Genomic DNA, 25,580 nt, shown 5'->3' with positions numbered 1-25,580 from the left:
AACCCGAGTCCCAAATTACACTTAAATATATCTAGAGACATCAAATTCCTATTTTCAGCGTCGTCTGCTAGCACTGGCAGCGCCCATATTCATGAGCTAAGTTTTTATTGATTTAATGACTTTCTTTTGTTAAGGTTTCATGTAAAGGTCAGTTAGGACTGACTTTATTTTGTTAAGGTTTAGGCCTAAGTCATTCTCCATTTGTTTAAATCCATTGCACTAAGTAACAACAAACAAATTATGCAAATTTAAAAATCATGCGTCCGGTAATTATAATTACCAGACGCATGATTTTGCCATGCATCCGGTAAATCTGTAGAATAACATAATTTTGTATTTTTGACAATATTGGGGGCCCCATCTTATAAAACAGATGATGCACAGGTTTAATTTGTGGGGCTGTGGGATTATGTGCACGCGGTACCTTTGAATTTGGTCTAAAACCATTCAAAGGTACCTTGTGCACACAATCCCTACCGACGCACTCAAACCTGTGCATCATTTGTATAATAACCAATGACTACTTGTGTATTAATTACAATTTTCTCAAAACTTGCTATCAAACTCTATAGAAATCTTGAAATTGATATGTGTATTACAAGAAAGCTTTGGTGTTGAGCCCTCCTTGTCACACATAGAATTGAGGATGCAACAAAACCTCTCCAACCTAATAAAAAAGGTAATCTTTTTTTTTCCCTCTGCTATGATTTACATCATCTTCTAATCTGACGACAAAACCTATAATTAATCGCAAAATATAAAGGGTGACATTTACACCTACAATGTACATGTTATTTCCATATAGTTATAAACATTATTTTGGGTGTGATTTTGTACATGTGTAGAACTCTATGTATTTTTATATTTTTTTTTAAATAAAGAAATGATTTACAATCCAAAATATATGCATTTCATATTACTAATGTATTACTTTACCTTTTTTTTTTTACACCTGGAAGATTCTGGTTGAAAGCTGTCTGGTTTGATGACAAGTGTGATGAGAACTTCCAACTGTAATACAAAACATAAATATATAATAACATTTAAATCATTAACATTCATATTATTTTGCATGAGTTTGAATATTTTATGAAATGAACAATTTTTGTTTCGGACATAGGTTTTTAAGGGATATACAACTGGTATGAATTGAATGACCCCAACACAAAATTGTGTAAATTTATTGTTGACTACTTGTGTATTAATTGCAATTTTCTCAAAACTTGCTATCAAACTCTATAGAAAACATATTAGAAGGCTATACACAATCTTGAAGTTGATATGTGTTTTACAAAATAGCTTTGGTGTTTAGCTCCCCTTATCACACATACAATTGAAGACGCAACAAAACCTATCCAACCTTCAAAATGATATTTTCTTTTCTATATTTAAAGTACACACACATGAAGTATATCTATGGGATTGTGCTTTCATGAAGGAGGTACAAAATCATGTCAAAGTTTTATCTGATCATTGTAATTTAATGAGTGTTAATATAGGGCCTAAATTTGTTATCCTACCGGAAACTTCATCAGAGGCTAACTGACGAGGGAACATTAAAAACATAATGTACTAAACATAATACAAACATATGCATACAACTAAGGAAGGGGGCGAAAACATAGAACAATAAAGAGGCTGTGACAGCCAATCAAACTTGGCTGGGAATGGAGAGGAAACCACAAAGAAAAAAAAAAAATATATATATATAAGTTATATATCATGGGACAAGAGAGAGGGTAAAGAAAAATGTAAATAAGAATAGGGGAGGCCTGATGAAAGCAGTGATGAAGACCTTGAATAGGAAGGCATTTGGATGGGGAAAGAGAGGAAGGCATAAGAACAAAGGAATCAGAGAGCTATAGTAAGGAAGGCCAAATTGAGAAGGGGGGGGGGGGGGTAAACAAAGGGATGCTTACGTGAATAATGGAGACAGTCGAGAGTGTGGAGAATGTGGTGATTACGGTACCATGCAGGATAAAACAGAAGCGAGGTTGGATGCGATGAAAGGCGGTCACAATAGGCAAGGATGGATGCGATAAAAGGCGGTCACAAGAGGTGATCTATCATTGGTAGTCTGGATGGAGACTCCCGTTTCAGGACCTCAGACCTGAGAGAGCAAACTTCCTTAATGGTTTGTGTAGCTGTCCAAATTGTAAATTAGAAAAGAAACAAATTATGCAAGTGTAAAAAACTAAACTAGATGGATCTCTGACTGTGTATGCCTCCGCCATTGCACAATATATATAAAAAAAGCACCAATTAACATGCACTAAACAAATTTGTCAACTCCCTTTTGATAGTAATCTGCCAACTACATCTGATATCACAATTTTGAGCTATTCATGCATACATCCCGCCCCCCCCCCCCCCACTCCGTGAATGGAGGGATACCTTGAGTGTTTGTAAAATCTCCGGCTCCTATTAAAAGAAAAAGATCTACCGTACTGACTTTACATAAGGGACTTTTGCTAAAAAAGGGGGGGGGGGGTGCTAAAAAAAGGCTTATATACATTGTACCAAAAGAAAAAGATCTACCCATATTGACTTTACACACTGGACTTTTGCTCAAAAGTTAGGATTGCTGGGAACATGCATATGCATAACCTAAATAACACTGAGTGGAGGGACCAGGGCATACAAACAACTGAGATCTTTACCTTTTCCCTAAATACCCCCAAATCAGGAACGGTGGGAGTCCGTCAAATGGTTCATGAAATAACGTGATCACAAGCTATTTTTGCAACAATATTGAGCCATGTTACCTTTGTCGTCATCCCGAACATACTGAGAACATATCGCCCCTGGGGGGTGTTTCATAATGCTGTTCATAAAGTTACGCATGACTTTACGAACAACTTGTATATGAAAAGACAAATGGGATGCTCAATCATTATTAAATACATCAACTAAATTTTAACTGTGCAGATGTAACTTAACATATTTATGATAACAAACATTTTTAGTGCAAAGTATTTTTTTGCCATAATTTAATTGAGGTTATTGAAAATATCAGGAAAAACTTTGGGCATCCTATCTGGCACTTCATATACAAGTCATGCGTAACTTTACGAAAAGCTTTATGAAACACCTTCCTGGCAACTTTAGAGGCATAAAAAAAACCTTCCCCCTCCCAACTTACTTGAAGAATGAGCGACGGTGGAGCCAATTCCTTGCTGTATGTATACTGCATGAAACTAAGGCATCAGCCAGATAGCTGGCCTTACAAACTTGACCACACGTTGTCAGAGCAGGGGAAGATCTGAAAACAAACAGGAGAAACAAGAATATGTATTAAATCCAAATCTCCTCTAATGACAGCTTTCCCACACACAAACAAATTACATCAATTACATCTATGTTCAAGTGCTAAGCTTAAAAATAAACTTTTTTAAAACATACAGTTGCTCTACAAAAAAAATAGAGCAAGAACCAGAGAATGATGAGGATGAACTTAATCACTGCCTTCTTGAATGGTGAGCCCACAGGAGTGAATGGGGGAACAACGCCAACAACGTCTCATCCAATATTTCACCCTGCTGCAACTAGTAAATCAATACAGTAAACCTAGAGATCCTAGGACCTATAGAATTATGTCAAAGATGATAGATCGGTCGGGGGAATTAAAATGATGGCCAACTGGAATGTCGAGCATGCATGTGCTGACGGTAGATCTGTGTCCATAAAAGCGTCTCATGAGAGCGGTCTTGGTTTTGCCTCCAAAAAAAATGCTGCACACTCTGCATGTGATCAGGGGCCCTTTTTTTTTCTTTCAAAATGCCGCGCAAAATGGAGGCATGGTACATTTTCTGTGACAGTCGGGCTATTTTTCAAGATGGCTGCCAGATTTTTTTAATTTATAAAATCAGATAACGATCCATTTTAGCTGTGTTTTTCATGTTTTTTTTCTTTAAAAAATTAAATTAAAAAAAAAAAAGAAAAAAAAAAAGGGAGAGGCGGCCTCCAAAAAGGAAGCGGGCAGGAAACTAAACATGTGTATCTTTTATAATGGCCTAAATGACCTCTACTGATTCACAACATTTCAAACACCACTTTACAAAACTTGACTGAGTTCATTCAAAAGTTCTTTAGTGACAATTGATGACACCTACTAAATAGCAGGTAAAGATAATCTTTTCAAATTACCCATGATAAAAAATATCCTTAAAAATACAAAACATGAGTCTGCCAAACAAGCCAGTCATCATTCTGTTATATTTTGGTCGCCACGCATGCGCGCAAGCACACTAAATCCTCATGTAAAATCATAAGCTCAGTCCACAACAGATTTACTGATTCCCTCTCACTCTCTTTACAGTATCAGGATTTCAATGACGTCTAAAAGGAAAGATGTAAACACCACACTTAATCAAACTACCTTATGAATAACTACTGTACTAGATGGCAAAACACAAACAATGCTACACTTCAATAATAATTATCTATAATAACATTTTAAAGGTAATACAAAGTTTTGGGAAATTTTGAAAATTGGGTGGATAGTGAATCTTTACAATTTTGAGATACAGTGTATTTGGATGCCCCTGTGGATGTATGTATAAGCAGTAAAAAAAAATTAGCCCCTAAAACACTTCTGTTTTCGAGAAAATTGAATATAAAAATTTACCGGTGCTCCCGGTAAATTATGATTAATTTCAAATAGCGTCTATGGCCGTACAATGGTAGTTGCGACCATGAAAATCTCAGAATATGTAGTTGTGATATAATTTCCAAACGGGAATATTCATGAAACATTAATTGTTTCATAGCTAAATTAATATCTTGACCTTGAGAGGGAGCTATACAATTTAAAGAGTTTATTATTTATAATTTCATAACTTCAGACTCGATTTCAACCGCGACAACGACCAATGAATATTGAAGGAACGCACATGCTTCAAATATTTTAATTTGAACAGAATTCATGACCCCATACTAAAACTTTGTAATACCTTTAAGTTATAAACTGATACAAACACTTTCCAAGCTTCATGTGATGTTAACTTGTGAGGGCATATTTCCATGCATGGAAAATAAAATAATGAAAATGAGAAATAAGACTAAGACTAAAAATGAAAACAATTACAAGTTAATTGTTCTAAAGATATTTCCTGTCCAAGGAGGACATACATGTACAGTACCAATCAATAACAACAATTATGTACCAGTATGTAAGAATATTTATTCTTAATGTTTGTTTTAAGTTGCAATGGTGGACACCAACCTTTTTTAGTTAAACTGCCCAAGTGCCCATAGAAGCAGACATAGCACTGATAGCACCATTAATATACTAGTTATACTTTTTGTGTATCAAAAACTGTTCAGACAACCTCTATTGATTTTCAACATTTCAAACACCACAGTATAAACTCAACTAAGTTCACTAAAAATCAGTACTTTAGTTACAATTGATGACACCTACTAAACAGCAGTATAGTACAATCTTTTCAACAGAATAGCCTACACAGATGTTAGAAAATATTCTTTAAAAATCCTAATCAACATGAGTCTACCAGCAAACTTGCGAATCAGCCACTTCATATTATTCATTGAATACTTTTTGTCACCACACATGCGCGCTAGCACGCAAAATCTCCATGTAAAATTGTATACACAAATTTGGTCGTAATGTTTAAGTTTTTCTACAGGATGTGCTGTGAATCAGCTGAAATTACAGATATTAATTATTTCAGTCACAATGAGTCATTTACGGTAAAAAAAATATTCATATATAAAGCGCTAGAGGTCAATACACATTAGCATTGACTGCTACTATGCTTTGCTAGCTGCTGGAACCGAGAGTGCATAGAGTACCGAAGCTGTGAGCCTGTGACATCATAAAAATCTATTTTTGAATTTTCTCAATTTTTTTCTTCATTTTCCGAAAGAACATCAAATATAATGCCCAAATGTTGAAAACCATCTATATGTTAAGTATTGGCTGAGGTATGACCATCTGAATAAATATATGTCCTATACGAGCTCAGTGTTATATTGCCCTGGCTCGTAATGTTATGAAGAGAGCAATATAAGTTTACTGACTGAGTTCCCATAGGGTATTTATTTATTCAAGTGGTCATACCTCAGCCAATACTTAAAGGTAAAGACCAGTTTTGGAAACGCCCTCCTCTCAAAAAATAAAATGAAAGATCTTATTACCAATCATGTGAAAGAATATGTTTTGACCAATTTGAATGATACAAATTTTGCAGAAAAACCACCTACTAATTGATATATTTGGTACATGATTATTGGACCTGAAAGATATTGTGCACGTGTTGCCTACGTGTCACGTAGTCCCATATATATCTTTTTGTGTACAGTGCTTAAAACTTTACCAAGACTGGGCAAAATTTCTTATCATTTTGATGATTCCAGAACCTTGCAGTACACACAGGTACATGTACAGGTGTATGTTACAAAAAAAAAAATCTCAGAATTCAAGCTCTTGCTTCAAATTTCATACCATCAAACAGAGATTGATAAGATCTTTTATTTGATGCCTCATTCATCCTAATAGCCTGAGTAATAAAAAAGTTATGCCAATTTTAAACGCCCGGAAATCATGTATTTAATTGCTTTGTTTTTAAAAGAAAAGCTGTGATTTGATTACAAAAATCGCCAAAAAATGTATGTGTATGTAAATACGCGAAAAACCACTAATGGAGCCGTCATTTTTGCATGACATTTCAGATTCCTCTTCCAAAAAAACATATTTCTCATCCATAGATTTCGCTTAAATTTCACCAAAAGCAAAGTCACATGAATAAACAATCAATTTATATACTTTTTATCTCAATTTCGTAGTGGGATCAGGGTACAGAATGGCATTAAACTAGTGCTGTAAGTCAGACGCTATATGTTCGTGTTCGGTTCGGTTCGGTTCAGTGATATAATAGCAAGCAGCGTTATAGCCACGGCGGTCACCACTGGGCGGGCCGGCCGGCCAGGCTCGTCCAGCACGGGGGACTTCTGCCCACTCCTGCTGAAAAACAGTGCCTCCGACCAGCACGAATTTCACATTAAAAAACTGCTCTAAACGTAATTATTTGTGAAGAAAAGTACTACTTACATGCGTATTTCCGTCTTGAATCATGTTTTATTTTCAATTTTAAAAGGATCATGTTTTAAATTTGTCAATAAATGATATTTTTCAAGATTTTCGGAGACGGTTGTTGTCAAATGTTAGAGTCATGAAAGATGCCATCTTGAATAGCGATTCAGACTTGTCAATAATTTTTTTTTTTATAAGTTTTTATTTTCAATAGGAAAAATATAAAATCCCTATTTTTCCTGAATAAATAAATGCCATACTATAATATATATTTATTTCATTATTTATCTTGTAAAATTTGTCTGATATTGTTACAATTAAAATATTGATTTTTTTTTTGTTAAATTGGTTTGAGCTGAACTTGTTTTGATCACGCACATTTATTCTTGTTTATAGCTTGCGATCGCGACGTAGCGTGGTCAGGATTTGGGATTTAAATGGCGCCAGTGAAGTTGCGCCCACCACTGGATAGGCATAAAAAACAAAGGCGGAAAATGGGAAAAAAATTTAATATAAAATGAGCAATCATGACATGAAAATTAGGTAAAAAATAACAAGTTTATTAGCTTGCAAAAACGTTAACATTTTCCTGCCGAACATCCGAACCAGGCCTTTGCGTCCGGTTCGGTTCGGTTCGGAAGTGACATGTTCGGTGAACTTCCGTTCGGTTCGGCGGTTCGGCGGTTCGGCTACAGCACTACATTAAACACGGCTCTTGTGAAACAGTGCAGCAAAACAAAATGACAAAAACATAAATCATAGAAAGTTTAGATCTAGTATGAAATGAAAGATAACAATGTCATTCTTCATATCCAATAGAAATCATGAAACAAAAATCTAATCAGCCCATCAAAAGATCGCATTTGCGTAGGCTTTCCAAATGGTCTCCAATAATGCATAACAGCCCCATGGCAGAAACCTTCATGGCAAAAGCACACACATTGACATTGTAACGTACATGTACTAGGCGTTGTGGCGTGCGCCTGTAATCCAGCTAAAAAGTGGAAGTTACAAACTGATTCAGCCGAGGACGCAGGTTCGAAACTGAGTCACGTCTTTCGGATGGTGACGTTTAAAGGTCGGTCCCAGACGTAAATAATCATATCTGATTGATACACGTCTGTAAAAACCCAATACACACACACACCTACACATATGCTAGATGATCAACCTTTTCTGATCAATTCCACAATGTTTCTTTCACAATGCAATCGCATGACCATAACTGGTTTTTATCTTTAAAAGGATTTAATAGGTCTACCATAGCCTACATCCAAATGATCCAACAGACCAGCCGAAAACTGCAAAAGGGCCCCAAACCCCCCTCCTCCTTGCCTTTATTATTTAAGTTTAATTACAAATTTGAATAGATTTTAGTGCTAACTAGTCTAGTTAGATCTAGAGGAGTAACTTAGAGATAGAGTCGGCAGTCTAGACCAGCAGAGTTAGCAACTAAAATCTAGATCTAGATCTAGATCTATTCAAATTTGTAATTTTAACACATTTAACAGCAAATAAACAAGTAATGACATTCTCTAAGAATGAATCATATTTAGATCTAGGCATATTTTTAGAAGGTTTTTCATTTTTAGAATTCATTTCACACTTTCCTTACTCAGTAAAAGTACACAATCGTACGTACGGTAGGCCCCGGTTAGGCCTAGGCCTACTGCGTAGTCACAAAACGTACACCCTCAAAAAACATACCGTATCTAACACCTTCGGAATCGGACAGTGGTGCATTTTCATACGATAATTGTTACAAAATTAAAACATACCAAATATCACTATCAGTATCAGTTTCCACTAGACTGTCGGCAACATAACGGGCATAAATTGAGAACACATGAACACTCCAAAAAAGGACGAAGAAAGGCTACAACTCGAAAATCTTGTCAGCATTCGATCAAAAACTTTAAACCACGGCTTTACTGTATTGAATCGAAGGCTATAGGCCTGCGCTGCACTAGTATACTGCATGCGTCGTAGATCTATGCACTATACGGACGTACAAATCTGAAGAAATCGTCTAATTGTGTACGTTTTTTGTATTGGTACGGTGGTCATTTATGCGTTCGTTCGCGCGCGCAAGCTGTGCGCGTTCGCATGTATAAAGTGCAATATATAACCTCTAAATAACGTAGATCGGCAACGTGACTTACTTGGTCTATTGGTCAAAGCACCCGACTTCCTTGTCAATGACTCTACATCAAATCCGTGGACAATTATTTTTTGGGGGCTTTCGTTTCTTATTTTTTTTTGATCATTTTCTTCCGACTATACTATATAACACGATATATGTAAATATATATATATATATATATATATATATAATCACAAAAAAATGTAATAAAATGCTTAATTTTGCGTGTTATATTTCTGGGAGAGCAATGTCAATAGTGTGCGTACAACCCTACGGGAAATCTGAATCCTTGTATGATGCTAGTGTCCTTCCCAGACGTTTATATTTTTTCCAGTTAATAAGCCCAGGTATATGCAATGTTTGCGTCCATTCAATGGACCAATATATTGTTCACATGTCTATTCTCTCTTTCTCTATATAATAAATATTAAACTCTGTTAAGTGCTCGAAATATTGAATGCATCGATCGTTCTTCATTGAATCTCTCTCCTGCTCCGTTTTCCTTCCCCGCTATTGGTCTGCCCATCTCCTTCTCTTAATTGCTCTGCCTCTGCATCTCTTTCTCTCCTCTCTCTCTACTCTTTCACCCTCTCTCTCTCTCTCTCTCTCTCTCCCTCTCTTGCTCTGCCTCCCTCTGTATATGCAATAGATTTGTTTTCATACCTCACACAGCTATACAAAACATTCCATTGTGACATGGATTGTGCTATCAATAATCACATATCAACTTTAAAATGAGGTTCAATATGATATCAGCTAGGCTCACTCCATCAGGCATCAGCCATATTGTTTTCATTTATACAGATGTTTACAAATATTATTCTCACTGGCGACTGCCCCCCCCCCCCCCTCCAGCACAATTTTGTTTTCCACACATGTAAACTAACAGGTTGAGCTTTTCGTGACCACTTCAAATCTAATCAAACCAAATTGTTCACAATTCCTACAACACTTCAATCCATATTCACAAGTCAATGTAACATTTTTTCAAACAAATATATATTTTTATTAGCCACCATTACATCAATATGTTTTACACTATAATTACATCATATAAATCATCCAACATAATTACTTTTATCCAAAACACAAGAAACAAATAAACACTAATCTTGATGTTATCCAAAATATTTAACTCAAAACTGCTTCACAAATCAATTACCATAAAACAAAACAACGATGTTTAAACTTTGTAAAACTGTCACAATTATATCAAATTACAACCATATGATTTTTAAAACATTTGTCATCGTGTACATATTTCAGATTGATTTGGTCATACATAAAACTGATATTAAATTTCTAAAAATCACTTTCATTTTTTTAATGTAAGTACCAAAAAAAAAAACACTTCAGTACTAAACACAAATCGTCTACAGATATCTAGAACTACTGATGCATGATTCAAACTCATTACAACAATAAAATCAGATATTAATGTGCTTTTAGTGACTGCAGAAAAATAACAAAAAGTAAACAAACTTTCATCAAAATCAGACAATCTGTTTAAGAGTTATAAATATTAAACATGTAATTAAATCCCTAATATGGGAGATCATTAAGTTGGCAACTCCACCAGCATCTATGATGTAACACTGGACAACTCTCCATTGGTTTTGTACACATAATTATTTTTTTAAATGTAAGCATTTTTTTAATGTAAGTACCAACAAAAAAAACACTTCAGTACTAAACACAAATTGTCTACAGATATCTAAAACTACTGAGGCATGATTGAAACTCATTACAACAATAAAATCAGATATTAATGTGCTTTTAGTGACTGCAGAAAAATAACAAAAAGTAAACAAACTTTCGTCAAAATCAGACAATCTGTTTAAGAGTTATAAATATTAAACATGTAATTAAATCCCTAATATGGGAGATCATTAAGTTGGCAACTCCACCAGCATCTATGATGTAACACTGGACAACTCTCCATTGGTTTTGTACACATAATTAATTTTTTTAATGTAAGCATTTTTTTAATGTAAGTACCAAAAAAAAAAACACTTCAGTACTAAACACAAATCATCTACAGATATCTAGAACTACTGATGCATGATTGAAACTCATTACAACAATAAAATCAGATATTAATGTGCTTTTAGTGACTGCAGAAAAATAACAAAAAGTAAACAAACTTTCATCAAAATCAGACAATCTGTTTAAGAGTTATAAATATTAAACATGTAATTAAATCCCTAATATGGAAGATCATTAAGTTGGCAACTCCACCAGCATCTATGATGTAACACTGGACAACTCTCCATTGGTTTTGTACACATAATTAATTTTTTAAATGTAAGCATTTTTTTAATGTAAGTACCAACAAAAAAAAACACTTCAGTACTAAACACAAATTGTCTACAGATATCTAGAACTACTGATGCATGATTCAAACTCATTACAACAATAAAATCAGATATTAATGTGCTTTTAGCGACTGCAGAAAAATAACAAAAAGTAAACAAACTTTCATCAAAATCAGACAATCTGTTTAAGAGTTATAAATATTAAACATGTAATTAAATCCCTAATATGGGAGATCATTAAGTTGGCAACTCCACCAGCATCTATGATGTAACACTGGACAACTCTCCATTGGTTTTGTACACATACTTACACATTCTCTCCCCCCCCCCCCCCCCACACCCATTTTCATCAAAATTTAACTTACTATTTGAGTATCACATTTCTACATCAATTCTGCAAGCAATTCTTTTATTACTAAAAGAATTATGCTGATTCTTCAAGTACTATTTTATGTAATTTATCTTTTGCACGCTTGTGTACAACACCAATAAACAGTCATCCATTCTTACATTAAGATGCTACCAGAATTACCAACTTAAGAATCCCCCATAAAAATTGTTACCGTACATAAACTTTAAAAAAATCATAACTCTTTATCAGATTGGCTGATTTCACTCAAAGTTTAACTGTTTAGTTTGTGTTTATTCTTCTGCATTCATTCAGAGCACACTCATGTCACAACTTCATTTCCCTTCAATGAATACTTAATCGTGTAAAAAATTTGTGGACCAGGAACTCTCAGGTTTTTTTATCGATTCATATTCGAGATGGATATATAACAAATTTCACCTTGGTTGCCACCTTGCCACCCTTGAGCAATTTTCGTAATTAACATAATTAACAAAAAGCCAGATCGATATATAAAACATATGATTAAAACAATATATTAATCCAGGAAGACTAAAATGATGACTAAAACTACTTTTTGGACTTTATGCTTTTCAGTAATTTCATTACTGATGGTAATTTATACATATCACCTTACCAACACTCATAGATCTAAGATGGCTGCCCCTAATTTGAATATCAATGATTGAGCAATCTTGAGTTTGCTTCAAAAAGACTAAAAGTATGAGTCATATTGCTTTTCTAAGGCAATGTAACTAAAAAAAAAATCATCTATGATGCATAATTATGCATCCATCATAAATCTAACTCTCTAAAATCCAAGATGGCCACCTCTCATTTGCATATATCAAACATAAGGTAAAATGTTAAATCTGATATTCGAACATGTTGGATCGTAAACAGATAACGAATAGCACAAAAATTGAGAGGTAATTTGGGTCAAGATGCTTACTTACAATGCCAGGTTTGTCATATTACCACGACAACTGTGTCAAATCCAAACTGCATGTCCCTAATTTGCATGTTATAGCATAGGATCAAATGCCAGTTTTGACCCATGAAGGTACCACACCACTAAATATATCTCCATAGGCTTGTGTACAAACCAGTCCATCTTCGGCTCTCAATTTGGACTACTTTCAGACTTTTCAATACATACCATGAGTTACTTGGGGGAACATTTGATGCAAATTTGAGCAAAATTAAAGGGGGCCCGGTTAACAACTGCCTGAATTTCAGGTGATTTGACGTGGTTTGACCCACAACCTAACAAAAGCTCCAAAATGTTTGAAAAAATTATAGGTTTGCCACCAAATTTTGTTGCTACCCTCTGATCAAGGAGATTTAATGATTTTCCCACTTATTTTACCTTATCAAAGGCTGACATGTGGCTTGACTACACACCGGCCAAAATATCAATCCACCACACCGAAAAAGCGTCAAATTTACATCAAATTGCACCCATATACAGTCCAAAGTGTTTTGTACAGATTTTAATCAATATTCAAGGGTAACTACTTGAATTAACCACTTTAATTCATCAAATTATACAGACTATAGTGTGTAGGGGAACCACAAAATTGGAGTAGGAACACAAAATCCTCAGAGTACTATGGATTAAGTGGTGTGACCTCTTAAGGCTAAACTGAAAAGTAATGCCACTTCTTGTATCAATAAAGGCAACACTCTCAGATCAAAGATGGCCACCACATTTGCATATTTGAATCATATGGTAAAATATTAAATCTGACATTTGCGAGCTAAATGGAACAGGAAAACCACTATTTTGAGGGAATTTAGTTCAATGAATTTGTTTACAATGTCAATTTTTGCATATCACCATGGCAACCGTATCAAATGTGCAAGACAACTGCTATTAATCTGCATATATCAAAACATAGGATAAAATGTAGTTTTGTTCCATGTCTGATGAGTAATACTACTATTCCAAGATTATTTTAGTCAATGAATTCATTTCCCATTCCAGTCCATGGCAACACTCAAATCCTAGATGGCTCCCTTTTAATGCTTTCATATGATTACATGTACATGTATCTTCATTTCCATAACAACCCCATCAATTTCGAGATACTGTAACTTCACCTCGCTGTCAATGTAAATGTAAATGACACATAAATGGTACAATTATGGGTAATTGTTTTGGGGAGGTCGTTTGAGACGGGTAATCAAGACAAACATGTTTTACCACTGCAAGCATCTTAAAATAAACAACCTGCCCGTTATTTACATAATATCATGCATAAAATCAAAGCTCAATTCTGATTCAGGAAGGATAAAACAATGAGAACATCTTCTTGACCTAAAATCAAAGCTCAATTCTGATTCAGGAAGGATAAAACAATAAAAACATCTTCTTGACCTAATCTTACATTATAAACATTTTGCTAAGTTGTTATGTTCTTTATCTAATCTTGAAAATTACTCATTGATTCGATCAAATACACTCAGCCCTACCAGTTCCTCTCTTTCAACACAAAAATACCCACTAAATATAACTAAAACACATACTACCTGTTAACAAAAATTCTCCTATTTCTCATCAGTTCCTAACTTTGTACCTTTTAACACATACAGGGTGTACACACAAAATTCCCCATATACCACCTAACCCACACTTCAATCCAACATCTTCTCCAACTTTACAACAACTTCCTTCAATCCCTCACTTTCAACCTCTCCTTTGACAGAGCATGGAAGCCTTGATAGGTCGATGTCAACCAATAAACTCTTCTGGTTTACTGTTAGCACACGCTCGTCTCCATCGTCCAAGAGAATAAGCTCATAAGGGATCTTGTACCTGCATTAGCAATGGAAAAAAGACACAAACAATAATATATAATAAGTTTTAGGGGCTGTAGTTTTTCAGTAATTTAAGAAGAAAAAAACAGTTATCCTCCCTCCAAAACCGGTCGGTTTTCGGTCAACCTACATGTATATCCAATTCTGAGACATAGTTTTCATCCGATTTGTATCAATTTGCTTCAATTAAACATCAAAGTGTTCATTTTCTTCACTAGTACAAGGGTTTTGTAGTACTAACAAGCCGATTTCCACTCATTATCTTTCAAAATGTGACTCAACAATAATGATTTTTATCATGATTTGATGGTGGTCATGATCAATTTTACCCATGTGTAAAAGTCTTCAACAATGTTTCTCCTTCATCTTGAGTAAAACCTGAAAACGGTTTAAATTAAAAACAAGTTTTGACTTTAGACGGTCGGTTTTAGTTGAATTAACCTTTTGACTACAACTTTAATTCGTTTTCATACAAACCATTTCCCATTGTACCCAAACACTTACGTTACACTTACTTAATCTATCATTTTCATCCTAGATCTTCAATACAATTTCAATCCCTAACCTACAATGCACAATTTTCTAACTGAATTTCTTCCTTACACTGCCTACATGTATAAATCAATTCACAATAGCACTTGCAATTAAGATACATGTACGCAATAACATTCACAACCTACAAACCGCAGTCTATACCCACCACAATAGTAACAAAACTCAACTTTGATCGATCAATTTCTATAAAATCACAACTACATGTACATGTAGGTTGTCTTGAGTATCATTGTAAAGATTGGATATTTCCCTATCAAACCAACCTGACTTGATATAATTTGTTGAATGGGGCGTGTGCACATGGCCTAAATGTTAAAAGGGCCAAAATCCAAATGTTACAAAATTAGCAATAGTTTGGTTTTCAGTATACTTGATCGTCCTTAAACAAATTGTTAAAGGATTTCAATTCAAAATTATTTGCCAAATAAACCTCAACTTTTAAAAGACATCTCAACATTGAAAGGTCATCTCAACACAACAATGTCACTTTTCTTTAATGTGTTTATAATGATTGGATTAGTGGGGTCTCCACAGACATTCTCATTGTTAAAAAATTCCTTGCTGTGTTTTATTAATTGAGGTGAGTGATTGTTCACTTAGTGGTTACTTGTCTTCCAACTGCATCAAACCCAAAATGACAAATCTCAATAAGGCAAATACAAAATGGGTTTCCCTATAAGGATGTTTGGTGTCAGTAAAGGCACCATATCCAACCTAAAACACAATTCCAAGACACTGGCTTTGTCAAAGACCGCCCCCAATCTGGATATCCCAAAATCCACCACGAATGACAAAGACAGGTTAATTACGGTAAGCAGAATTAGCTACGGGACTTATGACGATCAGCAAGGGATGTACAGGCTCGAAGACCTCTCAAGAGAAAGTTGTTTTCCTATATTTTTCCACAATTAAATCAATTTTGCAACTTCCCTCTCCAACCCCACCCTACACCCCCCCCCCCCCCCCCCCATTTACTTGCCCTGCACATGCCCCTTTTGACAAATCATATCAAATATGATACTGTTGGATAGAAAATTGTTCAAGCTTTAAAATGATACATGTAGCAAACATCACAGATATTATTATGATATAACCAAAATATAATCAATCAAAGTCAAGTTTCCTTACTTTTAGTCCTGGGTACTTTCATGGGACAACATAAATGTAGGTAAATTGCCTAAAATGTTATAATGCATGTCACTGTATGGAGCGAAGCATTTTGTGGCATGGCAGAATGTAAAAGACGACTCCAGTCCACTAATAATCTTACACGTGTATGTTATGTTAGGTGTACTAAAATCCCAATATTTTTCTTGTCAAAACAGAATAATTTCCAATGGGTGTCAGGAGCAATATCTTCTCGATTACATCTACTATTATCATTCATATGAGGCATTTTACCAGTAAAATAAAATTGTGATTTTGCTTGCTCTTTTGTCTTTAGTGTGATTGTGGCCGTATCAAACCATATTGCCCTTCTTCCGGGAAATTTCGCCACTTTTGCCATATTTCACTGTACTAAAAAACAGTGCAATATCAGACCATATCAGCAATATCGCCCTCTTCTCTCGTCGATTACGCGGATGCAACAACAACAATAGCTCATTTTGACCCTTTGGATCAAGTGAGCTAAAAATGCCCTTTTGTCAACAACAGTATCTACACAAGGCCTGTCATAACATCTCTATATTGCATTAATCATTATCTCGCAAACATACATTGTACATGTACATGTAACACATTTGTATTGGTAATATTACTTCAAACTCCTCCTATCCAGAATCCTCAATCTAACATTACACTTACAAACTCACAAACCTATCCACAATTCTATAAACACGAAACATTCAAATTTAAAAGCTGTACATTTGTCAACCTGGTCATATTCTCAACTTATTAAAAATAATAATCTACATACTCATCATCGGAAACCGCCATCAGTACTCCTTGAAACTCTGCGTTGCAAATAACCATCTGCAAATAAAAAAAATTAAAAAACACCGATACAACATTAATAAATAACTTAACAATTAAACACAAGTAATGTACTTACTAGATGCCACTATATACATGTATAAAAACACCTAACAAAGGACTTTTATGTACATGTAAATGTATTCATTCAAAATAATCAACCTTCTTCATACATCTGATAATACCTCTATAACAGTTTAAATTATATTATCATTACCAATCTATCTTCATTCATCATATTTACACTAAACCAATCAAAACGTCTACATGTATATACCACCAAATCACCCTATCATTTTAAAATATCAAAAAATGTTTATGTAATGTATAGTAGAGTGCATTTACAGAGAAGTGGCTAAAGAATTCTAGAGGCTATTCATGTAGATATTATGATAGACCTTCTGCCAAATCCAAAAACATACAAATTTAAAAAACGGTTGCTTTACAAATATCTACATTTACCTTATTTGTAATATTCTTACTAGCACTTATTACATATTCTATATCTACAAAACACAAACCTAGATTCTAAATTTCCTCATTCATAATAATCTTTGTCACCAGCCTTTAACAGTTGACACCATCAATAAATACTTCTAACCTACCTATAACTTTTCATCCTTTCTTTTTCCACAAATGATAAAACTTTGACCAATTCAAACAAGTAATATAAAAATTCTCATACATAGAAAAATAAAACAATCAAAAGCAAACAGATATAAAAAAAAGTTTAAAAACATACTGTAAAATAGGACAAAATCTATAATTGTGTGTATTACTATTACAAATCAATCCTAACAACAACAAAAAATACTCAATCCAAACACAAATCATCATCAAACAATATCAGGAGATGCTTTAGTCTACAGATTCACTAAAAACTGTTGACTTTTTATGGCTCAATTATGATAAATAGTTAGTATAAACTTTTTTTAAAATATAAATAACGGAATACAACTCACCTTGATTAAAAGTAAACAAGGTCTTCAACAATGACTTGTAACACGAACAGTAACAACAAAAGCAACGACTGTCAGACAGGTAGGGAATCCGTAATGGCACACCCCAAATCACTGACGATATGCAATCAACTGTGACATTGGGGCATACGCCATTCACTCTCGGAAAAGGAGGAAGCATTATGAGCCAGGGGTAAAACCCAAACACGCAACACTCCTCCCAGCCCTCAAGATTTGTGGCTTACCAAAATATAGCACAAATCTATCGGATCCCCTAAACCACCAAACAATGAAATAATTTCAACTTTTTTGGGAGAAAAAAACTTGTTAATGAACTCATGCAATTAATTAAAGCTAAACAACAAAAACTCAAAAATTCAGCTCCCTTGTCCAAAATTCCCACCTAATAATATAACTAGAGCAATCCGACTGTTGTGCAGTCGACTAAGACGCCTCCACCACCTGGCTGTCACACAATTAGTTCAAACCACTAAATGTATAGTACTCCATTTAACTTTCTCAACACATTTTGCCAAGTTCATTAACTTCTTTTTTTTTGTTCCCATCTGAAAGTGTGGCTGAAAAAAGACATATCTGGCTAGTATTCAGTTACCTTTCAAATATCATAATGGTTCCTTTTTGCCATTTCTCATTGACAACAAAGGTATAATTTGCCCTTCAATGACTAATAGCTCGTGTTTTACAATAGAATACAAAAATTAACAGGAAATTCCAACAACATATAAAACCTAAATTTCTTGGGAGGGCCATGTTTGATAAAACAAAAAAATATCACAGAGTTAAAACCAATAACAAAATATTTAGGCACTCCTCCCAAGACATAGTTTCTCCTTAGGTTTTCTACAGCTTCCATTTTTAGTAAAATTGATTAATTCATCACTTCTCACTACTCAGTTTGCCGCTGATTCAAAAGTAGCATTAGGTCTATATAAAACACTTTCCAACTTAGTTATTAGTCATTTCGAATATATGTCTTTTGTTGTAGATGCTGCCACACACCAAATTATGCAACACCTTACTCAAAACTCCTTGTTCCCATCTACTCAAAGAGCATGTACTGTATAGCCAGTTTGACAGTACTCAAACAACATTACTTCTACTAACCCACCCCAATCTCTTGATGACCATGGACCACCAAAAATTGACTGTTTGTTTTGCTTGATTTCAAAATTCTGTTAATAAGTTTTCAAGCACCCTGAAAAAAAATAACAAAATCAAAATCCCCTCAAAAATATAAGAGAAGTAGCATTTTTTTCATTGATTTTGAATAAATTAGCATAATTAACCAATTTCAATATAACCCCCCCCCCCTACCCCCACCGAACCCTATCAGATAAAACAAACAAAATCAGCCACAAATGATATAGAAAAAGCAAATTACAACACCCACACAGACAAACGGAGACACAAACACATACCACACATGCGTAAAAACTCAAAACCCATTTCATAGTCCCCTCACAAACTTTGTTCCAACAGGACAATAACAAGATTATAATTCAATAAATCTCAAATAGAAACATAAACAGTCAAAATAAAGTAAGTGCATGGTAATAGACATGGCAAGACCATAGCCATACATCCCATAAATATTTAAAGGGACTTGGTAACATTGTTAAGATGAGAGATAGTGGTGTTAAGGTAGTGACTTCAATGCTAGATGTACAATTAAAGATACTCTAAAAATTTGAGTGAAAACGGACCATTATTCATTGTACAAATAGGTCAAAACTGATCTGATCGATTCCTCAATTTTCTCAACTATATTATTACAATTTAATTACATTTTAGGTAATTGGAAATCTTCACAAAGCAATAAAATGGCTCTACATTCCATTCCGGACATGTAAGTGTTGACAGATTTTTTATAGCCTGTTTTATGTATTTTTTTTCACAGAAAAACAGTTGGGGAAAATTCAAAAAATGGTTGGGAGAATTTACTGTTAATCACTGTTAGAGGGGTGTCATATATCGACCTTTTAAAAAAAACCCAGATATTTATATAGTCTAGATATAGATTTTTTGCATGTCAGAGGGTTAGTACAGTAGAAGGAAAATAGTAAGTAACATTATATACAAAAATTAAGCAATTTTTTTTTATCAACCTTCAACAATGTTACCAAGTCACTTTAATGAGATAATAACAAACAAATATAAAATGCTGCTGGGTAACAACAATAACTTAAACATGATGGCAGTAACTATTAACAAGACTGTGTGAAGTAAAAGAGTAAATATAATATGCAGTCAAAAAGTAAACTTATGTCAAACAAGGGAAACGCTCTCAGCGGTCTCGCCTGCATAACGCAATTCAATATGATAAACCAGAACGTCAATGACGTAGCGCTCATCCACATCTCGCAACAAATATCGTAAATTTTATGTGGTAGTGGTACACTTTTGAACTGGTCAAAAAATAAAACTTTGATGCCCTGGAAGGGACATAATTTCATTTCATTTGCATAAAGTACCATAAATAATCAATGGAGCAAAATCTCACAATTCTGTGTAGAAGTTTAGTGTTCCAAATTTAGCTCTACCAGATAAGGCATACCAAATCGAAATCGGTCAAGAAATGAGGGAAAAGAAGCAATTTTTGTTATTTTTGGAATAATCTTGCATAAATTACCATTATTAATTAATGGAAAACAATTTCAAAATTCTGTGTAGAAGGTTAGTCTACCAAAGTTAGCTCTACAATATAAAGCAAGCTAAATCAAAATCGGTCGAGAAATGAAGGAGAAAAGGCCTTTTTGTGATTTCGAATAAATTAGCATAAATTAGCATAGATAGTGAATTTTCACGATTCTGTGTAGTTTTTTAAAATCCCTCTCCTAGCCCTATCATATGAAATAATCAGAATCAAAATGGGTTGAAAAATAACAAAGAACAAGCATTTTCAAAATCTTGATGTTGATGCCACAACATAGTCCAAGTCTGTTGACCTGAAATGACCTTTGACCTTGACTTTGTGATCTCAAATTCTACTCACATGATTGGGGATACTTGATTACCCTATAGTCAAAGTTTCATGGACTAAGAACTTATACTTTAAAAATTATATCAAAAATTCAAAAACTTAACCTTAGGTTAAGTTTTTGATGTTGACGCCGTCGCCGCCGCCATCGCCGTCACCGGAAAAGCGGCGCCTACATGTATGTCTCGCTTTTTGCTACGCAGGCTAGACAAAAAATGAATGTAAGTGATATAAAAAATAACAAATGAATATTCAAACTTAAAGTGATACTTGAGTACTGGTAAAGGTTCGTTTTTGTGACTGAAACTGGGATCTGATAATAAACGACTAGTCATGCTTCAATGATGTCAAAACAAATCATAATTAATCAGTTTAGAGTCAATTTCATGCAAAAATCATGATCGTCTTTCGACTGTGACTTGTGCGTGACAGAGGGCACACACAGATATGCATACATGGGAAAATGTTAACCCTTGAATATTTGCAGAGTGGATCGCCGCCAAGCCAGAGGACGAAAAAAGATGATAAATGAAGTATACGACCACTTGGGAGGGAATCAGTACTTTCACATAGATTCAAAACCAACCAAAACACTCACGTTTAAAAAAATCATCAACTACCAACACTCAAGTATCACTTTAAAGACAGTATAGTAAAGTTATAAATCAAAACAAAAATTAACTAAAAAACAATTAAAACACAAATTTAACACAAATTAAACTCTTACAATACATTTAAACATACCTGTAGCTTCATTGTGGCAGTCGATTCCAAACGCTTACGACTGTTAAATTCAGATACGACAACGGGTGTCACCTCAATCCGTTGGTCAACTGTTACTGCTACACCGGTATGCTCCTCCCACAGACTAACGCCGATCGAATCCTCTCCGTCTTTGAGTAGAATATTTCTCACTCGCTTTTCCCCCCTAACTGTCCGAACTTCTCCCACCTTTATCAAAATAAATATACAAAATCATTAATCTAAACATGATTAAACATCAACGGAGGCGCAAATCTATTACAAAATCTGGGAGGGGGGGGGGGGGGACACCACATGATTTTACTTTTTTAAGACAGGGCTATTTTGTGAAGCTAAAAAAATGGTGGCCTATCATTATTATTATTATTATATTACAATTATGTACGTGTGTCCTATTCCTAAATTTGTGGGGAGGGGGACATTAGATATTGTGTCCCCCATCTTCAAAATTGTAAGGGGGGGGGGGGACATGTCCCCCGTCCCCCCCCCCTGGATTTACGCACATGAACATCAAAAAAATACATTTTAACCAATAAAATTAGGCAAAAGAAACCTGCCAAGCTGCCACAAACAAATATTTTTTGTTTCCAGCACTACATACCCACAAACTCAATACACTTTACAACAAAATTCCCTTCATACATATTACATCACATAATGATCATATTCTTGAACGATTCACAACATATACCCACCCTTACTTAAAAATAATCTGACTACATCTCGAAAATAAATCTGATTCAAATACTACAGTAGGCCTACCCCATATTAACAACTGCCAACATCATGTCTTGTCTTTCCAGTGATGCCCACAATCAATATGTTGATTATTATGGCTTATAAAGATGTATAGGCCATGTAAAATTGATTTCATGTTGATCGTCCCCGCCCGCTTCCTTTTTGGGGGCCGCCTCCTATTTTTTGTTATTTGTTATTTTTTTTATTTTTTTTTTGAAATTTTTTTTTGATTTTTTTTTTTGATTTTTTTTTTTTTTGAAAGAAAAAAAACATGAAAAACACTGCTAAAATGGCTCTATTTCTGATTTTAAAAAAAAAAAATTGTCGGCGGCCATCTTGAAAAAAAATAGCCTCGACTGTCAGGGAAAATATACCGAGCGGCCATTTTGAGCGGCCATTTTGAAATATCAAATATCAAATAACATGGTACACCCTCCTCCTCTTTTTCAAAAAATACGGACGATCAACATGTAATCAATTTTACATGGCCATGCATGTATGTAGGCTAAACTTGCATTGCACTGTCTGTTCATCACATAGAATGTGTGTTTCCTTCAATTTTATTTTCTTGTTGGTTACATTTTTTTCCCTGCTCATTACACACATTCTATGCCAATACAATAATCATAAATAACTTTGCATTAACACTCATAACTAATAATCAGTAACCACCGAACAATAACCAAGATACAAAGTCAATGACATTTAACAACTTGGTAATTAACAGCACCAAATTTTTTTCCAACAAACTAAACATTAACATTTAGATTATATTCATAATCACCTCTGACACCACACCCCTCACTGTGGCACGTCTTTTCGCTGGACTCTTGTGAATCTCTCGGATGGACAGAAGTGCTGGGTGCCTATACTCTCTGACAGCATCTCTAGGAATTTCGAAGGGCGCTCCAGTCAAAAAAATCTACAACAAAACAATAAATATGTACACATTCATAAATATCTAAATTCCATTGATATCTAGACTAGTCTATCTAGATTTTCTAGACTACATTATTAAAAACAAAACAAATCGTCAATGGACTAACAATAATTGTAACTCAATTTTTAGTAAAAATAATTTGTTAATAGACCCTAGGCCTAGAATCTATAGCCTCTAAGTCTAATATTGATCTTTTACTTGTAGCTAGGAAACTAAATATTGTTCTGTCCAAATTTTACATTTCAATCTAAAAAAATATAGAAACTGTGGCATGCAATGCACATCGACTGCATAGGGATGTGTGCAATCTCTATAAGATGGATTTTAGCACACAAAACTCATTGCGCGATCAGACATCCTACTAGAGTAGAGCCAGAGCCGAAGTCTAGATCTAGACTACGTCTACGACTAGATCTACGTTAACTCACCTGGCTCTTAAGATTCACTGTGACCCTCAAATTCAATTCGTCGCAAATTCCATTGCGGATTCCGAAATGCTGATCGCAACTCATCGCCAGCACCTTCTCTACTTGTTTCGGGTCCCTGTTGCCCGGGTCATTGATGTACACATCGTATATGGCATTTCCTCCTCCCTTTATCACCACATTTCCTTTTAGAAACTCTCTCACTCCCTGGGCCTGGTCAGTACTTGTTCCCTGTGTCCTTCGTTGATGAAATGCTTCAACTAAAAACATATACATCATGCCTTTCTTTCCGCTTCCAAGAGTCCCAGCCATTATTAATTTATTTCTAGCTAAAATTGAGTGTAGAGTACTGTAGTAGTCTAGATCTACTGTAGACTAAAAGTGCCATGTGCGCGTACGTTCAGTTCGAAAACAACTCGACGCGTGTTTCACTTTTCACGTTTTCACGTTTTTCACTTTTTTTTAGTATCGCGGCAGATAATTGGTCCCTATTCTTACTCTCTCAAAGTTCTATCCAATCACTACCCCTGTACCTTGTAATCAAAATGAATATAGTCCTCGAATATCTATATAATGTACTCGTTCACTTAATGTTAATTTAAAAGTCTAAACAAAACATTGAAATGTATTTAAAAATACTTTAAAATGACCTAAAATACCATATTATCAATTGTTAAACACATGACGTCATCGTAATGGCCTCCGAACTCAAAATTTGAATTTACATATTATGACGTCAGCATATTTTTGGAAAATCGATTGTATCTCTGTAAATATTGATCGATTTTTTTCCAAATTTTGATATGGTTTAGCTGTGATAATTCTCTACAAATGTAGTAGCCACGATATTTCATTTTGACAAAGGAATCATGGCGTATTTTTGCGATTAAAGGAGGCATGTAAATTTTTTACATTTTGCGTGTATTCTCTATGGGACATGACTTTTTCTCAAAACTGGATTCAACATTCCTGTTTTTTGCGAGCAATATATCGACATTATTTCTGCTTGGATTATGTTGATTTTCGAGTATGTTGTAGCTGAGACTATATGTTATCTAAATCACCCCTCATTCTTCCAATACTTCCAAGATCACGCTCATGATCATCATCATTGTCATTATGATGATAATCATTCCATCAACATCATCATGATCATCATGATCATCATGATCATCATGATCACCATAATCATCATCATCGTCATCTTCATCACCATTATCATCATCATCATCATCATGACCATGATCATCATCATGATTATCATTATCGTCATCATGACAATCATGATCACGATCAAGTAGTTCATTTATCGATACTTTGTGTCATATTCATTAGAACTACTTATTTTGATATTTGTTTGCATTAAATTTGATCATGATTCATCATGTAGATAATTTCTCAATATTTCGTTCATCAGTTTAGTTCAGTTTATCAGTTCATCCTTTTAGCTCATCGATTCAGTTCATTTCACATCAATTCAATCTATCAATTCATCAGTACTTCATCCATCAATTCAAGACAGACCACCTAATTCGTCCCCATGACGAA

General features: G+C 34.5%; 1 protein-coding gene and 1 long non-coding RNA gene across 2 annotated transcripts; both read right to left on the bottom strand.

Moving 5' to 3' along the window:
• Nucleotides 1–864: 864 nt before the first annotated feature.
• Nucleotides 865–9,086, bottom strand: LOC115921020. Its single transcript, XR_004062698.1, has 4 exons — nt 8,833–9,086; nt 3,143–3,262; nt 1,920–2,144; nt 865–1,011 (listed from the first exon to the last, which is right to left on the bottom strand). It is a non-coding gene; the product is annotated as an uncharacterized LOC115921020 (long non-coding RNA).
• A 1,093-nt stretch (nt 9,087–10,179) lies between these two features.
• Nucleotides 10,180–24,524, bottom strand: LOC115921019. The gene is made up of 5 exons (XM_030977956.1): nt 24,036–24,524; nt 23,452–23,589; nt 21,912–22,118; nt 17,155–17,210; nt 10,180–14,679 (listed from the first exon to the last, which is right to left on the bottom strand). Exons 1-5 carry the CDS (start codon nt 24,342–24,344, stop codon nt 14,499–14,501), a joined length of 891 nt encoding a protein of 296 aa, XP_030833816.1. The 5' UTR covers nt 24,345–24,524; the 3' UTR covers nt 10,180–14,498.
• Between the last annotated feature and the right edge of the window lie 1,056 nt (nt 24,525–25,580).

The sequence above is a fragment of the Strongylocentrotus purpuratus genome, unplaced genomic scaffold (genome assembly GCF_000002235.5).
Source record: "Strongylocentrotus purpuratus isolate Spur 01 unplaced genomic scaffold, Spur_5.0 spur5_scaffold_1, whole genome shotgun sequence".
Taxonomy (NCBI): Eukaryota; Metazoa; Echinodermata; class Echinoidea; order Camarodonta; family Strongylocentrotidae; genus Strongylocentrotus; species Strongylocentrotus purpuratus.
Note: the sequence above shows the minus strand (reverse complement) of the source record. Positions and strands in the feature narration are given on the sequence as shown.